This window comes from Drosophila kikkawai, chromosome 2R (assembly GCF_030179895.1).
Source record: "Drosophila kikkawai strain 14028-0561.14 chromosome 2R, DkikHiC1v2, whole genome shotgun sequence".
Classification (NCBI taxonomy): Eukaryota; Metazoa; Arthropoda; class Insecta; order Diptera; family Drosophilidae; genus Drosophila; species Drosophila kikkawai.
This window is the reverse complement of record NC_091729.1, coordinates 21,154,230-21,173,436: the sequence shown is the minus strand read 5'-3', so window position 1 is coordinate 21,173,436 and position 19,207 is coordinate 21,154,230. Positions and strand designations below refer to the sequence as shown.

General features: G+C 42.5%; 5 protein-coding genes across 8 annotated transcripts; 4 read left to right on the top strand and 1 right to left on the bottom strand.

Annotated features, from left to right (window-relative positions):
- Nucleotides 1–23: 23 nt before the first annotated feature.
- Ccs (Copper chaperone for superoxide dismutase) lies at nt 24–1,070 on the bottom strand. The gene is made up of 3 exons (XM_017181672.3): nt 954–1,070; nt 270–910; nt 24–208 (listed from the first exon to the last, which is right to left on the bottom strand). The coding sequence occupies exons 1-3, from the start codon at nt 966–968 to the stop codon at nt 73–75; spliced, it is 792 nt and encodes a 263-aa protein (XP_017037161.1). The 5' UTR covers nt 969–1,070; the 3' UTR covers nt 24–72.
- A 1,183-nt stretch (nt 1,071–2,253) lies between these two features.
- Nucleotides 2,254–4,911, top strand: LOC121502942 (uncharacterized). Its single transcript, XM_041777198.2, has one exon. It carries the CDS (start codon nt 4,570–4,572, stop codon nt 4,747–4,749), a length of 180 nt encoding a protein of 59 aa, XP_041633132.1. The 5' UTR covers nt 2,254–4,569; the 3' UTR covers nt 4,750–4,911.
- A 169-nt stretch (nt 4,912–5,080) lies between these two features.
- gem (transcription factor CP2 like gemini) lies at nt 5,081–15,910 on the top strand. 4 transcript variants are annotated; one of them, XM_070284735.1, is made up of 12 exons: nt 5,081–5,694; nt 6,802–6,913; nt 7,041–7,247; nt 9,649–9,721; nt 9,800–10,186; nt 10,256–10,400; nt 10,766–11,290; nt 11,435–11,610; nt 13,206–13,413; nt 13,487–13,602; nt 14,698–14,772; nt 14,839–15,910. In XM_070284735.1, the coding sequence occupies exons 1-12, from the start codon at nt 5,341–5,343 to the stop codon at nt 15,257–15,259; spliced, it is 2,799 nt and encodes a 932-aa protein (XP_070140836.1). In that variant the 5' UTR covers nt 5,081–5,340; the 3' UTR covers nt 15,260–15,910. The 4 variants fall into 4 exon arrangements, with proteins under 4 accessions (XP_070140836.1, XP_017037158.1, XP_017037159.1 ...); XM_017181669.3 differs by having other exon boundaries at nt 7,002–7,247; XM_017181670.3 differs by having other exon boundaries at nt 5,081–5,715.
- Nucleotides 15,911–16,116: 206 nt separating this feature from the next.
- On the top strand, nt 16,117–17,600 carry LOC108085103 (uncharacterized). The gene is made up of 3 exons (XM_017181575.3): nt 16,117–16,270; nt 16,327–16,725; nt 16,796–17,600. The coding sequence occupies exons 1-3, from the start codon at nt 16,228–16,230 to the stop codon at nt 17,401–17,403; spliced, it is 1,050 nt and encodes a 349-aa protein (XP_017037064.1). The 5' UTR covers nt 16,117–16,227; the 3' UTR covers nt 17,404–17,600.
- A 172-nt stretch (nt 17,601–17,772) lies between these two features.
- LOC108085084 (odorant receptor 46a-like) lies at nt 17,773–19,194 on the top strand. Its single transcript, XM_017181553.2, has 4 exons — nt 17,773–18,714; nt 18,778–18,866; nt 18,923–19,097; nt 19,159–19,194. Exons 1-4 carry the CDS (start codon nt 17,887–17,889, stop codon nt 19,192–19,194), a joined length of 1,128 nt encoding a protein of 375 aa, XP_017037042.2. The 5' UTR covers nt 17,773–17,886.
- The last annotated feature ends 13 nt before the right edge of the window (nt 19,195–19,207 follow it).

Below are 19,207 nucleotides of genomic sequence, written 5' to 3'. Positions count from 1 at the left end.
GGTTTTTTTTTTGTACAAAAAGAAATACATTTATTTACAAAGTAACAAGGTCAACGGAAAGACAAGTCTAAATTACAGCTTTTGGGAGCGATCCCCGCCAGCCAGTGGCTTGTTCCGTTCATCCCACAGGGTGACGCCGTCGCAGGCACAGATTCGCTTGAAGTTTTCTAGTATGCCCGCCGAACGGGCAATTATCCCACAAGCAATCCTGCAGAGAAACAACTTAAATCGTGAAAATATGCTATCAAAACAAAGGATAGACAACGAACCTGTCTCCCGAGTTGCCATCGATGAGACTCTGTTGGTTGCCACCGTTTCCCAGGTCATCGGCACTGGCTGTTATAACAATGGCCCTGCCAATGATGTCCCACACCTCCAGGATGGGATCAACAAAACGGAATGTGGCCCTGCCGCTCTCATCGGCCCGAATGTTGCCCAGATCGCCGGCATGCCGTTCCGCTGCCTCTGCTGTTTGACTTCCGTGCGGCGACTGGCGGGGATTGTAGTGTGAGCCAACGGAGGCGCAACCTGCGGACACATCGCCGCTCTCGTGAATATGGAAACCGTGCAGACCGGGCGTCAGGCCATCCACCACGCCATCTACCACCACTCCGGGCTCCCGAGCCGTAATTGTTGTGAAGCGCACTACGCCCTGGACAGGCGTTCGGTCCACTACACTGCCCGTGGTGTTGATGAGAGCCACGGCCGACTGGCCACCAAATCCCGATAGCACCGCCTTGCGTCCGGTGGCCTCTATCTTGTCATGCACCTCTGACCAAGGTCGTTGGGTCTGGACAATCACTCGGCCCTCCTTGGTGTCGATTTCCACCTGGCCCACTCCATCCAGCGCCGTCCGGAGGACGCTGGCGTACGCCTCGTCGTCCTTGCGCATCTGAACTGCGAATTCGATCTAAACTTTAACATGAGAGCATGCTTCTTGGTCGCCAATTTACCTTGATGGAGCTCATTTTGATGTTAAAAATGCCGAATAAGAATGATAAACAAACTTTGGCCCTTTGGATCTTTTATCGAGCAATCGATTATTCTTTTTTGACATCTGTAAACAGGCATCTGGTCACACCTCAATCGATAGATAAAAATGAATTGGAGCTGCCAGATTTCCTGTACTTTTGGCGCCCGACTCAAAATTCAAACTGCAAATTAGTGAACCTGCTAATAACTGTAATTTCTGTGCTAATTTGTTGGACATAAACCTCCATTCAGCTCAAATTACGCCTTATCATTTTTTCTCAACTTTTGTTTTTATTGCCCGCCAGCGGTTTTGATGAATGGCCATAAAGTATATTTTTAAGCAAAATGCTGCTAATTTTTGCAAATTAACGGCGCTAATTGAAGCGTCCTAAGCGACAGATGGGTATGTCTGCTCGAAGTAAAAGAAAAACTTAAAAAAAAAACCGATAAAAACGTGCAACAAAATTGAAGCGTTTCCATGCGCCGCAAATTCATTGCAGCAAATTGCGTCTTTGACTTTCATTGTGCAAAATAAATTAATTTCACTTGGACATCGTTATTGATGGCAATTTAAAAACAATTGAGAAATATTTAATTCGGCCGCCATATAGCGATCAATTGAAGAAATGTAAAAGGAAGCATCACGACAGGGGAATAACAGTAAAAATGCCAATTCCCAAAATGTTCAGCACTTTGCGCATGGCTTTTATCAATTAAGACTCAATTAGCACAAAGCAAGCATTTTGGAATTAAAGGAAATCGGTGGACGGCAATTAGCCGAAATTAGTATTACAGTTATAAGGTCCACCCTAGCAATGTAGATCTCCCACACAACATAAACAGGTGCAGCTCTCTTCTCTTCTTTCTGTCTGCTCTTTAGGCAACGGAACAACAGCTGTTCTTGTTGATAAATATCATTCTTTGTTGCTTTTATCCATAGCTTACAAGTGCAAGTCAGGTCCCAAAAAGGTGGGTTGCCATGGACCCCACTCGAGTGGGAGCGAGATGGGGCTATCAAAGGTCGCCCAGAAAGTGCGTGCCATAGCAAAATTGCTATTTTGCTTTTTGCCTTTGTTTTTATTGCATTCCATACACGCACGCACACAACTGCACGACTGGTGGGGGGCAGCAAAGAGCGCCGTTGGAGCCCGCGAGAGCCAGAGAGGAAAAGAGATAGTAAGAGCGAACGGAGAGAGATGGGAGAGCGAAAGAGAGTATGGCTACTAGTCGTATACTTATTATTAATATTAGCGTGAGACACCAAAAATCACTACTAGTACTTTTGAAACCACTGGCGTTAAAGCACATGTGCGGAGTGAAAACTAATCTCAATCTCAACAAAGATACAGCAACAACTACAGCTACAACAACAGCATCAGCAAAAGCAGCAACTACAAAAATATTAACACGTTGACGCTTTTTGTGTTTATCGCGAGCGGAAAAGCTTAATTAGCGAGCGCCAAACTCTTTTTGGCTGGCCGAAATCTTATTTTCTTTGAGAGTGCGTGTGGGTGCCAAAAAAATTAAGTACGTCATCGACGCGCGCAGCGAAAAACGGTCCAAAAACTGATACACACACAAAGGCGAGCAGCAACCTAGAATTGAATTCAATTGCAGGAGCAACAAAAGCAACACGCCCAATCAACGCAAATCAAGGAAAAGTTCTACACACAAACTCGAATTAATTAAATTGTTTTTGTATCTGAGATACTACTTCTTCGTCTTCTTCTTCGCAATCTTCTCCTCGCCTGACCATTCGCCGCGAAGCGCTGACAAAGACAAAAAGAACGTGCAAAACAGCTGAGCTGAGACCGAGAGTAACGGAACGTAGCGTCGACGTCGGCAGCGAGCAACAAAGCAACAAGTGCAGTATCAGCAGCAGCAACAACAACACAAAGCCCTTTCAATTGAGAGCCTAGGCGAGTGTGTGCGTTCACATTGTTGTTGCCACAATCAATTAGAGTGATAGCAGGCGGCAGAGCAGCAGCAGCATCCGCATCAATTCCGCTGGCAGCAGCAGCAGCAGCAGCACCATCTTCGCATCGCATCTTCGGGCTGGCTTAATTCCGAAAGTGTATCTGTGAGCGTAGTTGCTCCCGTTCCGCCTCCGTAATCGCAAGTGGCTTGTTGTTATTGTCGCACTCGGTCGATCTCTCCGTGTGTCTGTCTGTGTGGGCAGCCAGCGCCAGCGCCGTCGGCTCTTGATTGGGCTTGTTTGATTCCGAAACTGTATCCCGTAGTTTCCCGCTAACGGCGAAAATTCACACAACTCATTGATATTTTAACCTCGTGTCCGCGTTGGCTGCCGCTCGACCAAGGTTCTGCCGCACAAAATGCTCGTCTCCTTGGGCTCTCCGAAGCCTGGCTTCGTCGGACTAAAAGTGCTCCTCTAGCACACTGCGAGCAGTCCGCCGTACATAATACACAAAAGTCTAACTATACGCGAAAGGCAGAACCAAAAGCCCTAACTATTTATAACCCACTGAATTGGCAGCAAAAAAAAAGTTATCACCACTTCACCAACCGAATCGTAATCGCTATCGTTATCGCGAGACAACAAAATACAAAAAAAAAAAAAGTTTAAAGATAATATACAGTGTGCAAGTCAAGCCGAAGCAAACAAAAACTCCTATTCTCTTGCTAATGAAATCCGAGCGCGTTTTTGTGAATAATTAGCCCCCAAAAAAACCCGTTTAGCCGCCGCAGAAATTAGGCCCCCCATAAAAGTGACGACGACGATCCAAGAAACTGGCATCCATCTCGCTGCCGCTGATATATAACACCCCAATATACACACAGCCTTAAAGCGCAAAAACGTAAAACCGCGATAACACCCATACACTTGCCGCCGAGCAGAGCGAAAAATCCGATCAGCGAATAATATATCAACTTCACAGTAACGTCGGAAAGTCAGTGCAAGTCAGAGCTAAATCGTCGAGCGCCCCGAATAGTTGTGTCCAACAAAACGTTCCCAAGTTCCCCCAAAAATCAACCAAGTCGTGAAAAGATAATCAGTTATCAGTGATCAACATCGTTCTCCAGAAGTGTACAACTGCGAAATAATGTCAGCCCTCTGACAGTGTCCCAAAAAAAATAAAGCCACACAAAAGTTACATAACGCATAACGTGGAAAATCCTATTTTCGGAAGCGAAATATAAGCAAGAGAGACCCAGCGAAACCCTCCAAGTGACTTGTTAATTGGAATGTCGCCTATCTGACAGTGACTAAATCAACACGAAAAAAAACACCCCAAAAATAACTCAAAAACACTATTTGAAAATAAAAAGAATAAATTGGAGCGTCACTACAGCGTTACAACAGCGAAAGAAATAATATCAGCCAACAAGGAGTGCAGCCTGTGTTATCAGTGAAGCATACGTACATACATACTGATATATTCGATTCAAGCGTAAACAACTGCTGTATAATGTTCACCGCCATCTGACAGTGGTCCAAAAACCAGCAAACAGAGCTAATAAATAGAGCGTCGAGGGATCGCCGCTGCTATAGACAACAAGTCCCACACGTGCCAGTGAGACCTGTACCGTACCACCTCCCCATTTGAACTGCACGAAGTAAAGTCAATTTAGCGATAAATGGAGAAATCTGAAATACGACTGCAGCGCATGTCAAATGAATATCAGTCGCAATCGAGCTATATGTATCTCCGGACCAAGATGCTGTTAAAAATCGAAAATACCCTACTTCGAAGCCATCGTCAGCGCGAGACCACCGGTATCAAGAAACTATACAATTCGTTTTTCGTATTGTTTTAATTTGCCCCGCCCGGCCCCCGATCCCCCTCCGAAGGCCCCAAGAACACATTACGCACAACGCAACAATTCCAATTCCACTCAATTGTGAGCCAAGCTAGAGAAAAAGTTACAAAAAGCAAGTTATACATGTTTTACCTATATTAAATATATGAATAAACTAGAGATATTATTTGGTTGTTAGTAGAACTCAACGTCAAGTGCATATTGTTAGCCCCTCGTATATCCAAGTGCTGTGCGACGAACGATTAGTAAAGTGTGTCATATGAGCATTTTGAACAAGCCAAAATGTTAACCTAAGCAAAAAGCCCTATTTAAGTCTCCGAGTCGATTAATAACTGTTTCTACTTCGAATATTACTATTACAATCAATCACAATCACCTTTGTTGCATTTCGCGTTGCACCAAAAAAAAAAAAAAAACTTGAGCAAAATTGCTGCTGGCGAAAGTCCGGTCGGAACGGTACAAACTGTGGTCGCGAAATATATATCGTATTATCTATTGGTTGGAAAACGACAAAGGATTTAATACTCTAAAAATAACAAGGAATAAGGGAAAAGAACGCGATTACAACGCCTTTAATTCACGTACCGAATGGCGCTTTCGTTTCTATCGCAAAACTCCGGTCTGTTGGATTTACAAAGCATATTTGATCCACAATATTCTCATCATCAACAACAACAACAAATACCACAACATTTGAGCCACCACCCCCAACATCACATTCAACAAAATCAACAACAAAATCAACACCAACAACAAGCGGAACAAATTCTACAACATCAACAACCACGCAACATATCAACAAAGTTCGATTTGAACATTTTCAACGAATTCGACCAAATGGAATTCAACAACAATTTAAATCGCAATCAATATCAAAACAACAACAATAATATCAACAACAATCAGAATCATAACTCCAACACCAACAACACTAACAACAGTGTAAGTGAAAATCTAAATCAGGTGAGTTCAAAGGTCACGAACGACAGAGGGTTCATAGAGCTTGACATGCGATAGAATACATTGAGAGAATATATAAAAGGGGTCGAAATTTGTCTGTTAAACAGTTAACAAAAAAGTGGAGTAGTTTAAATTAAATTATAAAAATTATATGAAGGGGTTATAAGGGGACTGTGATATTTGGCACCTGGGAACTATACTCTTTCCAAGTTCCCACCGATTAGTAACTCTAAAAAAATGCAGACTAATTATAGTAGCAACATATTTACACAACTGTTTTCAAATCCATCGGCAGCAGATTGATTTTTAATGGAATGTCCGACATTAGCGAGAGTCCTACTTACTAGTTAGTGAATCAAGAAAACTTTTCAAGATCCCCTGCTCATTCGGCTCTGTTTGCCTTGAGGCAAATATAAATATATAGTTCAATTGCTAATTATACTATACAGCGCGGGGTGTATCATATAACATAGTTGTGGTGGACAGATAGAGGGAAAACAACAGAACAGCGCTTAATAAATAGTTGCAAGCGAATGTTACGTCACCAGTGCCGACTCACTCACTCGCACTCATACCCCAATCCTGGGGGTATCCAAGAGCAGATACTTTTGTTTACCTTGTTTATTTTTGGAATGTCTCATAAATATAGCCGCATGTTGTTCTGGGTCTTCTTTGCCCAGCTCTCCAAGCCGTGTCTTTTTCCATTTTGTTTACATCGCTGTGTGTTCGAACTTATCTCTCTCTCTGCTAATGAAACCAAGCCAAGTCAGAGTCCTCATCGGCAAATAAACATCCACAGAATGCAATGAATCGATGGGTGGTTTCTCCCCCACTCTCTCAGACTCTCTTTTCGGGAAAGAGAGTGTGGGATTGGGAGAGTAAAGCCGAGATTGTAGGCGACCTTATCAGCAAGGTTCGGACCCACATATAGTATTTCAGCTGGACTGTACAGATAACGGTGAGAGGGCATAGCCTCGTTGGCGGCTAGACACGCTTTGTTGGTACTTTTGATTCGGTTCCAGAATTGATTACGCCGTCGAAATTCAGTTTTCGAACTAAAAGCCTCTCCGTTCGGTTTCGGTTTTCCAGATCCAGAACCGCCACTTCATCAGCGGCTACCACCATCAGCATATTGGTTCGGATTATGAGCAAGTGATCAACTTTGTTGACTCGCCGCCAAACTCTGAGGAATCGTGGACAGGTAAGGCAGCGCCAATCAGTTCAATCATCAGCTCAGCTCAGCTCACCTCATCTCAATCACCAACCTTCCTACATCGCCATCATTGAAGAGACCACCTCTTTAATCGAACAAATCACCATTGTCGTAGACGCCCAATCGAAGGATTCGCCGGGACCGCAGATCATCGACGTGCAAACCATTTACCTAAATAGCGGCTCACGCAAAAGACGAATGGATTGGGATTCCCTGGACATTGGCCAAAGTGAGAATTCACCAACAGCATCGCAGAGCGGCGAGCTGCCCACCAAAGTGGCCCATCAGGAGAAGGATAAACACAAGCGCGAGAAGAACTCGGGTAAGGATCAAGATTTTAATTCATATTTCATTAATAATGATAGACAATTAAAATGGTTAAAAGAATCTTGAATGAACGTATAAACGTATCTTATGATCAAGTATTCAATAGAGCAGCCTCTTATCTTAGGCTTTAGAATTTCAGGTTTCCATATTCATTCTTAGACTTTCAATAAAGCCCAGAAGCTTGTTCTAAAGTAAAAGCAGGTTAGCAAATGCTTTAATAATTAGCCCATCAATTAGTTATATTAAAATATAAATTAAAAGTCTGAAATTGTCACACTTTCCAGCTAAGAAGTTTGAATATTAAAAGTTATTCATAAAAGATTGAATTAAACCCAGAAAGATGGCTACAAAAGTGCGATTATGATGATAGCTGTTTTGTTAATTGCTGATTTGCATAAAATGTGTGTTGAGTTGACCCAAAATCAATGAAAGCGTCTGAAAAGAATGAAAGAAATTGCGATTTGACTTGGGACTTCTTCCTGGCGAATCAGAAACCCGTTCCCGTTCCTGGTCCCTCCACGTTTGTTGGCTAAATTAGAAGCCGTCGTAATTGAGAAACCCGTTTCCGAGTTGCGCCTCTTTGATTGTACAATGCGACAGCTTCGGCATGGGCTATATGGATATGGATATATACACTTGTATGTAGATTGGTGTGCCTAGACAGATGTACCCGATCTAACGACTAATTCGATCTTCGTAAGACAAACGTGAGTCTTTCTGCCTGTGCTGCCCTCGCGGGTGCTAAGTGGTGTATAAACACGGGAATATGATCGCTAATTAGTCAGTATCTATCAGACATGAAGTTGTACGTCATACATAGGCGTGAGTTGGCAATTAAAGGCCAAAAACCTTACAAAGGGTACGGCGACTTTGAGATGTTTGAAATATGTAGGGTTTGGCGCAGGTGGAGTTGCACTATGAAAGACATTCGGTCCTTAAATAGTTTCATAAACTGATTAACATCCAAAGACCGTCCGAACGATGTCTCTTAATTTCGAAGTTTGGATGTCTTAATGAAATTAACAGCCCCGGCGATGGTTAAAGCTTGGCATAAAACAGTAATCAACTTAACACCTTTGCTCGTGTTAATCAATAGAGCTTTAATAATAGAATGCCTCTGCTGGGCAATAAAGGGGGGAATAAATCTTTTCTGGGTACTTTTCCGATGGCCAATGAGAGCGAACAAGCCCCTAACCGAAAACCCTTTGAGCTCTATAAGATCTGTGCTCGAGATTGCAGCTCCGCTACCAACTCAAATCACGCAGAGCCCCCGAACTAATTACCCCGAAACGAGTGACCGCGACATGACACTGGTACTGGGACACTGATATACTTTGGAACAAACAGTGACAGACTTGTGGCCATATAATTTCGACTCCAATCTAGAGCGCAGCCAGCCAGCCCCTCTCGCTGATGGCTTATCTTCGTTGGCCAGGCGGGCCTTTCCGTAGATAAGACTGAATGGCCCGCGTTTTTGGCATACAACAATCCGCTATTAGGTGTACTTTTTCCATTGAGATTCTTAGATCATCCAAACAAACGACCAGCCTTGCCTTTGTCCCGGCTTTTTCCCACATTTATTTTATATAATCGAAGGCGGCAATAAGATGATATTGAAGTCATTTCCCCTGCCATTTGGTCAGATATCATCTATTCTAAAATTCTATTAAATGAGCGCCCCCTGTACACATTTACAGATACTTTTAATCAAACAATTAGCTGTGACACTATCGCAAATGTGAAATGTGTGAGCAGTGCAAACATGATGTGCGTCATTCGGTTGTGGATAACTTTGAATCAATTGTGATCGAGATATGTATTGTCCACTGGAAGTCAGACACACACATATAGATCTAGAGATATCTGAGACAGATTAAATCAATTAACCAAGCATCACAAACAGTTTTTTTCATTAGAGAACATATTACTTTTTTTTGAAGCATTTTGGAAAAAACAATTGAAAGTAATGGCGTGACTATTTTAGGCTTACTTTTGGGGTATTATACATATATTGGCGTTGGCAACAATATGATTTGTTTTTGCAAACTCTAGAGAGAGGCGTTGAACCATTGTTGAAAGAATCGGGAGCACAAAAAGCCACTCATAAACAGGCACTACCCATAAACGAAATAGCTTCTGCTACTATACAAAAATATAGTTACGTGTTTATCAATTAATTATAAATTGGCCTTACAAAATGTCGCATGCTATAAATTCTTCTTTTGGCCAAGACCCACAAGTTTGACGTCAAAACAGTTTGAGGTCGTCCATGGCTCTTGAGAGCGTAGTCGTCACTTGATGATAACAGTTCGACAAGAAATCTAAGAGAAATGACAAACGTGCCAGATATGGATTGAAATATATAGCTTTTACTTTATATGCTTTGCTTTTTGCAGGTCGCAGCAGCTGGAGCGATGATATTGGCTTCGATCTGAATGCCGAGTTCAACAGCAACTCGTACTTGAACAAGTAAGCATTGCCACGGAAAGCCCCTTAATTGAATTTCAGCTAATTTACACACCTCGTCTCCCCTTATCCCTCTCGTAGTGAGAACTTCCTGTCGTTCTCGCCCTCGCTGACCACCCTAAAGCAGGAGCCGCAGACGGATCAGGTCAAGCCCAGTCCCAAGATATCATTGGACAATGCCGCTGGTTCTCCCTCGGTGGCCATTGCCAAGCTGGATGAGTCCCAGAACTCTCCGCAACAGCCAAATCCTGGCCAGGAATTAACCCCTGGCTCTGGTTCGGCCAACGGCAATGGCAAGCACGATGTGAATTCGGGTCTTATCTGTGGCTGTGGTTCACCACAGGGCTCTCCAAGCAGTGAGTATGATGTGAACGAAAAGGGCGCCAAGCAGCAGCAGCTCAGCGTTTTGGATCCGGCCAAGATTGAGCTTGTTTCGGCCAATGGAGCTACCCACTCCGAGGATCATAAGTAAGTATCAAAGAAAGTCTAGGTTTTGTTCTCTGAAGCTCATAGTGATTATACTTTCTGCCCTTCCAGATTTCAGTATATCTTGGCTGCGGCCACTTCGATTGCCACCAAGAACAACGAGGAGACCCTGACGTATCTCAACCAGGGCCAGAGCTACGAAATCAAGCTAAAGAAGATCGGCGACCTATCCCTCTACCGGGATAAGATATTGAAGGTGAGTCTCGAGTCTCGAGTCCCGAGTTCCCAAGTCCAAAGTCTCTGCCCATGTCCACGGCCTCCAATTGAGTCCCAGAGTCATGTGATGGCGGTGAATTATTCAACTGTCGAGTGAGCGACTTGCCTCTTGACCAACTGTGTGTGTATATCTGTATCTCTGTAGCTGTTGTATCTGTATCTGGGGCTCAATTGATTTTAATAAGCCCCAATTAAGCCGCTCGACTTGAGAGATGCCACTGACTACTAGGCAATGGCCTGTGTGTGCATGTGAAATCTGCGTGTGCAAAAACTTTCCGAGTGAAGTCATAGCCACCATTCACTCATCCTCGTCCCTCCCTCTGGCTTCTTCTCTCCTCTTTGCAGAGCGTGATCAAGATCTGCTTCCATGAGCGCCGCCTCCAGTTCATGGAGCGCGAACAGATGCAACAATGGCAGCAATCCCGCCCAGGCGAACGCATCATTGAGGTGGACGTACCGCTATCGTACGGCCTGTGCCACGTGTCCCAACCGCTCAGCTCCAACTCGCTGAACACCGTCGAGATCTTCTGGGACCCGCTGAAGGAGGTCGGCGTCTACATCAAGGTCAACTGCATTTCAACCGAATTTACCCCAAAGAAGCACGGCGGCGAGAAGGGAGTGCCCTTCCGACTGCAGATTGAAACCTATATAGAAAACACAAACAGCACCAATACTGGCGTTTCTGCTGCCGGTTCCGGTCTAGGATCTGCTGGCAGCAGCAGCAGCAACAACAGCGCCAGCAACGGCGGCAGTGGTAACAACACCAACGGCACAACCAGTGGCTCGACAGCTCCAGCATCACCGGAACGTTCGCCCAATGCTGGCGGACAGGCCAAGCAGGCGGTCCATGCCGCTGCATGCCAGATCAAGGTGAGTAAGCGGGAGATGTATTGCGGGGAGCCTCCTTGAAGTCTCTTAATAAATTCTTAACAAGAAAATAAGGGCTCAATACCTATTTAGTATCTTATTTCCTTTAAACTTGCTTGTAATTAAATATTATATACATTTTTCCAGGTTTTTAAGCTAAAGGGCGCTGATCGCAAGCACAAGCAGGATCGAGAGAAGATCCAGAAGCGTCCGCAATCGGAGCAGGAAAAGTTCCAGCCCAGCTACGAGTGTACCATCATGAATGACATATCCCTGGATCTGGTGATGCCTGCCACTACCACTGGCTGCTACAGTCCCGAATAGTGAGTATTAGTACACTTTTTCCAAAGAGATTTTCCCTTGCGAGAAGTAGGGATAGATACAGGTCGAGAGTGGGGTCCTCTCCCGCAGTTGGCATATGTGCTCCAGAATTAAACAACAATTTATTTCGCTGTGCGGCCCCGCAATCTTTCAATTGAGCCGGCAAATTTTTCCACAAGTCTTATTTATGTGACAGCTACGGTCCAGGCTTTTTGATTTACGAACCCAGCTACGAGCACAACTGCAGTCCCCAGCTATTTACATAACATCCAGTTAAGATCAAGTGCATATTACGTATAACGTAGATATACTTGTTCCTTATCTCACAATAGGTTTGTACAGTGCGTTTCAAAGCCCTACGAGAGGGTCTAAGTTGGGGTTGTATATCGGAATGATAGATCTACAACGATATCTAAATAAATCTATAAATAAAGTATCAAATAATGAACTTTAATATTCATATATCACGTCTAAGAATATGTTTGTTTTCTGCTTTGGAACTCTTCGCTTGTCCGGAAGCTTTAATGTGAACCAAACAGATAAAATCAAAGATGTTTATTTGCGGTTTTCGATTATAAACAAACACTCCATCTCAATAAACAATCGATCATCAAAATGAGAACGTTTCAGAAGAGTTGGTAACAAATACAAGCAAACCGAATGCCACCTTAACCAAATTTGGCAAAATGCCCTCTGCCATTAATGTATGTACCTTACAATTGCGATACGCACTTTCCCAGTGGAATTTTCCTCCCGTAACAAGCGGCGAGAGGAAATTATTTTGTTTGTGTCATTTACATTTGAATGATCAGCAAAATCATATCGAATCGAGAGCGTGTAGCATAGAGATTGATCTGGGAGAGACCAAGAGCGGTAGCGAGCGCCGCAGAGATCTCCGGAGCGGGAGAGAAATCCACCAACTAAAGGATCTTTTGCAGAGTTAAGAGAAAGATCACCAAAGAGATCACAGCTTTCTGCTTTGGGTCATTTGTTGTTTTTGCCAGTCTGCTCCAAGCTATTTTTAGTTTAAAGTTGCTTTTAACCGGTTTTCTGGTTTTCATTTCTGCTCAAATGAATTTGTTTTGTTTGCAGAGAAACAGAGAGAGGGCACTTTTGTAGATAATAATTGCAAATAATATGATGGGGTCGTTTTTTGTGTATTGTTAGGATTACGATTGATTATATTGATCGGAAAATACATCCTAAAGAATGCATTGACTTAAGTATTTAGCCTTTGCACAAATAGCAGGAAATGGCTACGGACGAAAGTCGGGAAAGGTTTTCCCCAGGCATAATAAAACACATACTGATATTCCAAACGGGTTTGCGCCTGGCCAATCGACCGCAACAGGCCGTATCGGGTATCGGCCTGAATTGTAGTCGTAAACAAACCAGATTCCAGTAATGGAAAATCTGAAAAGTTGAAAGATGCCCAAGTGCCGCGCATTCGTGAACATGCGCTTGCATTTGAAGGATCGTCGCTCCTGCCAACGTCAGATACTCAACGAGCTACACTGGATTTGTAGGACAAAACTCCCTATTTACAACCTGAATCCTTTATTAACTATGGTTATTTTTTATACTACTCCCTTTGCAGTATGAAACTCTGGCCCAATTCGCCCGTACATATACCCAAGTACGATGGGATACTTCCGTTTGCCCCAAGTGCAGCTTCGCCGGCCACCAGCAGCAGCAGCCCCATTGCCATCAACTCGGTGACATCGACCAACTCACCGACTCTGAAGCTAATGGACGCCACCAATATGGTATCGCCGCAGCATGTGCCCGCCGACATGGACGATTATGTAGGTTCCCACCACGAGAGTAACAACTACTAACTTACCTAATCGACCCTTTGTTGTCCATTCTCCCAATCAGAACCAGAACATCATGCCGGAATCGACGCCCGCACAAGTGACGCAGTGGCTGACCAATCACCGCCTCACGGCCTATCTCTCAACTTTCGCACACTTCTCGGGAGCGGATATTATGCGGTATGTACATAAAGTTATTTGCATTATAAAGTTTACTTTAAAAAATGAGATTTAGGAAGATTTTCATATAGATTTTTGAATTTTAAATATTTTAATTTAATTGATTTGCTTAACTTTATTTTCTTTAAGATTTATATTTTAAGCTTTAAGAGTATTGATATATTTATTACTTACTGTTTCCGTAGGTGTTACTTTATCAGTTAGATTAGTTAGATCTTAACTTCTTGGTGACCCATTTTCATGGCAACCAATTTCGTTGAAATTCTCTTTCCAATAATTTAGTTTAATCAAACAAGTTTAGTTGATAAACAATAATTGATAGTTCCAGTGATAATAGTTACAACACAATACCTTATGTAATAACTTAATGGTTAGTTGATCTACTTCTTAGACAATTTTTCAATAAAGAAACGAAAAACTTTGGAGAATTAGGCAAGTGTACTTGAGTTGCGCTTTGATTACCTTTTCAATACAATGTTTCAATCAGTTTATTACCATTTTGTATAATCTTATTGACAGACATCTGAAAGATAGCGACCGCGTCTATTGGATAACTAGATTCGACAATCAAGTACAATACAGCTAACTTGTTTTGATTAATATATTACCCGATAAGATAGATAGTAACTTGATGTATCTGGTTATTGGGAGAAAATGTCGATGTATCAATAATGTATCAATATTTGATCCAAAGTTTGATAAATAATGCGATATTTAAGCGTTGCGATATACATATGCGCGATAAATCGATATTCTGATGAATATGTCGGAATTTGTCAAAGAAGAAGGTATTAAATATTTCGCTTTAAAGATGAATTAAACAAAACGAAATAAATTGGATACAAATTCATATAGTTTTCGATTGCATCCACATTTTAAACTTTAAATTTCTTTATATCAAACATTATGATATTTTCTTCTCAATATATTATATCAAACTTTTACTTTCAATATATATATCTACGCTATAGTGTTTCTACCTTTGTATAATATATATTCTATAATTAAACTGTTTCGAAGCGCATTTTTATTTTGGTCGCTGATTTATTTATTATTGATTTCTAATAGTTCTCTGCTCTCTTGATTTATTTATAGCATGTCCAAGGAGGATTTGATACAAATCTGCGGCCTGGCCGATGGCATTCGCATGTTCAACATTTTGCGCGCCAAGTAAGTTTATATTCAAGATCCTTTTTAAACCTTTATCTATATCTTTAAATCCTTTTTTTTTTGTAGAACCATTGCCCCTAGGCTTACGTTGTACGCCAGCTTGGATGGCTGCAGCTACAATGCCATCTACTTGCTTTCGAACACGGCCAAGGAGCTGCAGCAGAAGCTGTTCAAGATGCCTGGTTTCTACGAGTTTATGGCCAAGGCCAGTGCCCAGGAGAACGGAGGAGGAGGTAGTGCTGCCGCTGCAGCTGCGGCTGCCCTGTACAACAACTGGAGCATGCACTCCAAGTACTCGGGCAGCGGCTCGAACATCTTCAACGATGCCAACAAGAGCTGCGTGTACATCTCGGGGCCGTCGGGCATTTTGGTCAGCGTCACCGACGAGGTCCTCAACAACGAGATCAAGGATGGCAGCCTCTACGCCATGGAGGTGCAGGCCGGCAAGGTGATCCTCAAGCTGATCAACAAGCAGGACAACAATTGAGCCTTTTAAATTGATATCCCCGTAGAGTCCACCATCTCCGAGCAAAAATCAAGTATAGTTTTTAGCATTTACACGCAGTGTGAAAGATAGTTTTCTAAATATGCTTCAATGTGTACAAGATATTTCGCGCAGCAATTTTGAACAAGTAAAAAGAAAGCAAGCAACCCGAAACCCGAAATCCCAATCCCCAACGCAAATCTTCGTTAAAGAACTAGTGCAAAATATTTAAGTTTTCGTTTTTCAGTCCACACTTTTAGGTTTTTATTATACTTTACTTTATTTTACATTGTATTTTATACCACCTACGATATACGACTACATATGCACAATTAATTCTCCGATGCGATTGCATTTCGATTCGTTCTTTTATCTACTTTTAATTTTCTTTTTCTATTTCTATGGCGTATGCTTACCACATATATAACACTTATATATCAGTTATTTGAAGTAGAAAGAAAAAACACAAAAAAAAAAGAAACATAATTTTACTATAATGATTATTGTTATTATAATTATCTTCAAGTACAGTACCACGAATACAAGAATTGAGCAATTGTTTCGAAGCAGAGTTCAACTAGCAACCAAACAACAACTTTTGTATGTGATAGAAGCAATAAAGTGTTATCCACAAGTGGACTGTCAAAAAAACCATTTGAAAGAGTCTTTATTTTGGTGGATTTAAAAGGTAAAGTAAGTATTTAAAGATCAAAAATATTAAAGAAATTGTTAAAAACCCTTAAAGGCTACATTAAATAGAGTCTGATCAAAGATCAAGCTAACTACAAGATGGGTAACGACATACGATTTTTTTTGTTGAAATTAATTAGGTCAGACTACTGAGTTTTTTTTTATTTTAAAATTATAAAATATTATTCGGGGACTCCCTAAAAATGTTAGTATAATGTAAGCCTTCATTCCCATTCGTTTCTCTATTAGAAATATTTTCAAAATTTAAAAGTTAACCAAAAATGGATGGTTTCCACATCATCCTGCTTCTTTTTTGCACTTTCGGTAAGCTTTATTAAATTTTAATTCAACAAATTTGTAATCGAGTTGCCCGATCTTAGGAACAGTTTGGCAAGTGCAGGGCGATTGTCGCATAGCTCAGTATATGGTGGAGCAAACAAATCGCATATTCACCTATTGCGATGCCAGTGGCTCCATACAATTGCAGCGCAGGGAAACCGTACCAACCGGAGTCACTCTAAAGATGTATTGCAATCCCTCGGATATGGTGGAGACTCAGTGTCTGGACAATGGACAGTTCTCCAATCCGTTGCCCATGCGATGTGGCAATCCGATGCAGCCAATGTTGATGCTGATTCGGGATAATGATTGTCCAGGAAGCTTGTATTCCGTGGGTTATACGATTCAGGGACGCAACTTGGAGCTGTATCGCACCTGTTTCGATGCACGACTTGGAAGGGTTTTGTACTCGCAAAGCGATGTCTATTACAAGACTTTCTGTAAGTTAGCCTTGAGGTTTATAAGGATTATCTCTTATTTATCTTTAATTATTCCTAAAACCCCCAACAGTCCCCAGAAGACCATTTGTGGAATTTGTGGCTGATCAAATGTTCAGTCCCCTGGAGGCTTCAGCCTACTTAAAGTCCAACATATACTTTGCCTTCAAGTCCATCTATGGCGATGGCCAGACCTATTTGCCAAATGTTGTGGCTTTGATAATCAACCGAGGTCATTTGGTGGCTTCGGCGGACTTTCTGTTCGTAGATCAAATGGGCAGCACCTTTCGCTATTTGAATGTGGTGCCACAATTCAAGTCGATTAACGATGGCAACTGGGAGAAAATCGAACGCTGGGTTCGCAGTCAGGTGCCGCCATCGAGCTATTTCCGTGTCAAGTCCGGGGGTATTGGCATCCTGGCATTACGCGATGTCCATGGTGCCTATCAGGCGGCCTTCCTGGCCGGCTCCAAGATCCCAGTGCCGGAGTGGACATACAAGGTGGTGCGTGATGACAATGGCAATGGACTTTACGTCTTCCTTACCTACAATAATAATTTCGAAAATGAAAGGCCACAATGCCTGGATGTGTGCAAACAAGTAAACTGCCCCTTGAGTCTCCCGAATAACCCATACGATGGATTTACCTTCTGCTGCGATCCCAAGCAGTTTCCATTCTGAATAATGATGCCACCCCCTTTATGCATATTTTAGAAAGGACTCTTTGCCCAACTGGCCTGCGTAATAATCGCCGTTTGAATAATTTAATATTTTTATTTAACGGACGCACTTAAGCTGAAAATGTGAAAATTCGTTGTCTAAGAGGGCATACACTGTAGGAAAAAAGGTTTTATTAAATGAGAATGGATGCCAAAAGGTGTTTTATTAGCTGGAAATGAAATTAGCAATAAAAGGAAGAATGAGCTTGAATTTATGATATTTATATTTGATATTTATGTTAAGTTCCATTACATTTTATCACACTTTTCTTACTTTGATTATTTTAATTTGAAATTTCTCTAAAACCTTTCAATTATTTCCCAGTGAAATGCACGCCAGAACAATTAGCTAACCGATTAGGACGCTCCTAATGACATTTTAAATGCTTCTAAAAGAGCCATAAAAAGGCTTCTCTCAAATCAGAAAACCTTAAACTCAATTGAAATGGCAAAACAAGTGGAAATCTTTTACAGGGGCCAGAAGGCCTTCCTGAACATCTTCTCGCTGTGGCCGCAGAAGGAACGCTGGTGGAGAATCTTCCACCAGGTCAACTATGTGCACGTTATGGGCTTCTGGGTGCTGCTGTTCGACTTCATCCTAGTCCTTCACGTGGTTGGCAACCTGCGCGACATGAACGAAGTGGTCAAGGCCATCTTTGTGCTGGCCACCAGTGCGGGGCACACCACCAAGCTGATCAGCGTTAAAGTCAACAATGTGGCTCTGGAGGAGCTCTTCAAGCGGTTGGATGATGAGGATTTCCAACCGAGGGATCCAAAAGAAGAGATGATCTTCAAGGCCGCCTGTGAAACGACTCGCAAGCAGCGAAACTACTATGGATCCTTGTCCTTCAATGCCTTGACCATGCTCCTTGTGATGCAATTGTTGTTGGATTGGACAGAACTTCCGCTGAGCACATTCAATCCCTTTAGTGACCATCCTGGCTCTGCGGGCTACTGGTGTCTCTACTGCTACCAGTGCCTGGCTCTGTCCATCTGCTGCGTTACGAACATTGCCTTTGATTCCCTGTGCTCCTCCTTGTTCATCTTTATCAAAGGTCAGCTGGACATTTTGGCAGTTCGTTTGAATAATATTGGAAACGATCTGGGTAGAGGTGAAAAAACCGTGGAGAAGCAGCTGAAGCAGTGCATCCGTTATCACTCGACCATTGTGGAGTTGACCGAAACCGTTGAGCTTTTGCTTTGCAAACCGATTTCGGTTCAAATCTTCTGTTCTGTGCTGGTTCTTACAGCCAACTTTTATGCCATAGCCTTGGTGAGTCCTTAAAAGCCTAATTTAATATTAAAAAACAATACCCGTACATCCTCTTTCCTGTAGCTCTCCGAAGATAAGACCGCCTTATTTAAAATGATGCCCTATCAGGCTTGCATGCTAATGCAGATTTTCATCTTGTGCTACTTTGCGGGGTGAGTAGGGGAGTTATTTAATCTAAATTTAAAAAGTGTAATAATGATCCCCTTAGCGAAGTCACTAATCGCAGCATGGAGCTACCCCACGAGCTGTACAAGACCAGTTGGATGGACTGGAACCGCCCTAACCGACGAATCCTGTTGATGTTCATGCAACGTTTGCACTCAAGTCTGCGTATAAGGACCTTAAATCCCAGTCTTGGCTTTGACCTGCATTTATTCGCCTCGGTAGGTGAAGTCCTTAACTTTTCTTTTCAGTGTTGCCAATTTCCATAATGAGCCTCATTAGTTGGTGGAAATGTGTGGAAATTCGCGGGCTATATAAGGCTCTGGTCGTG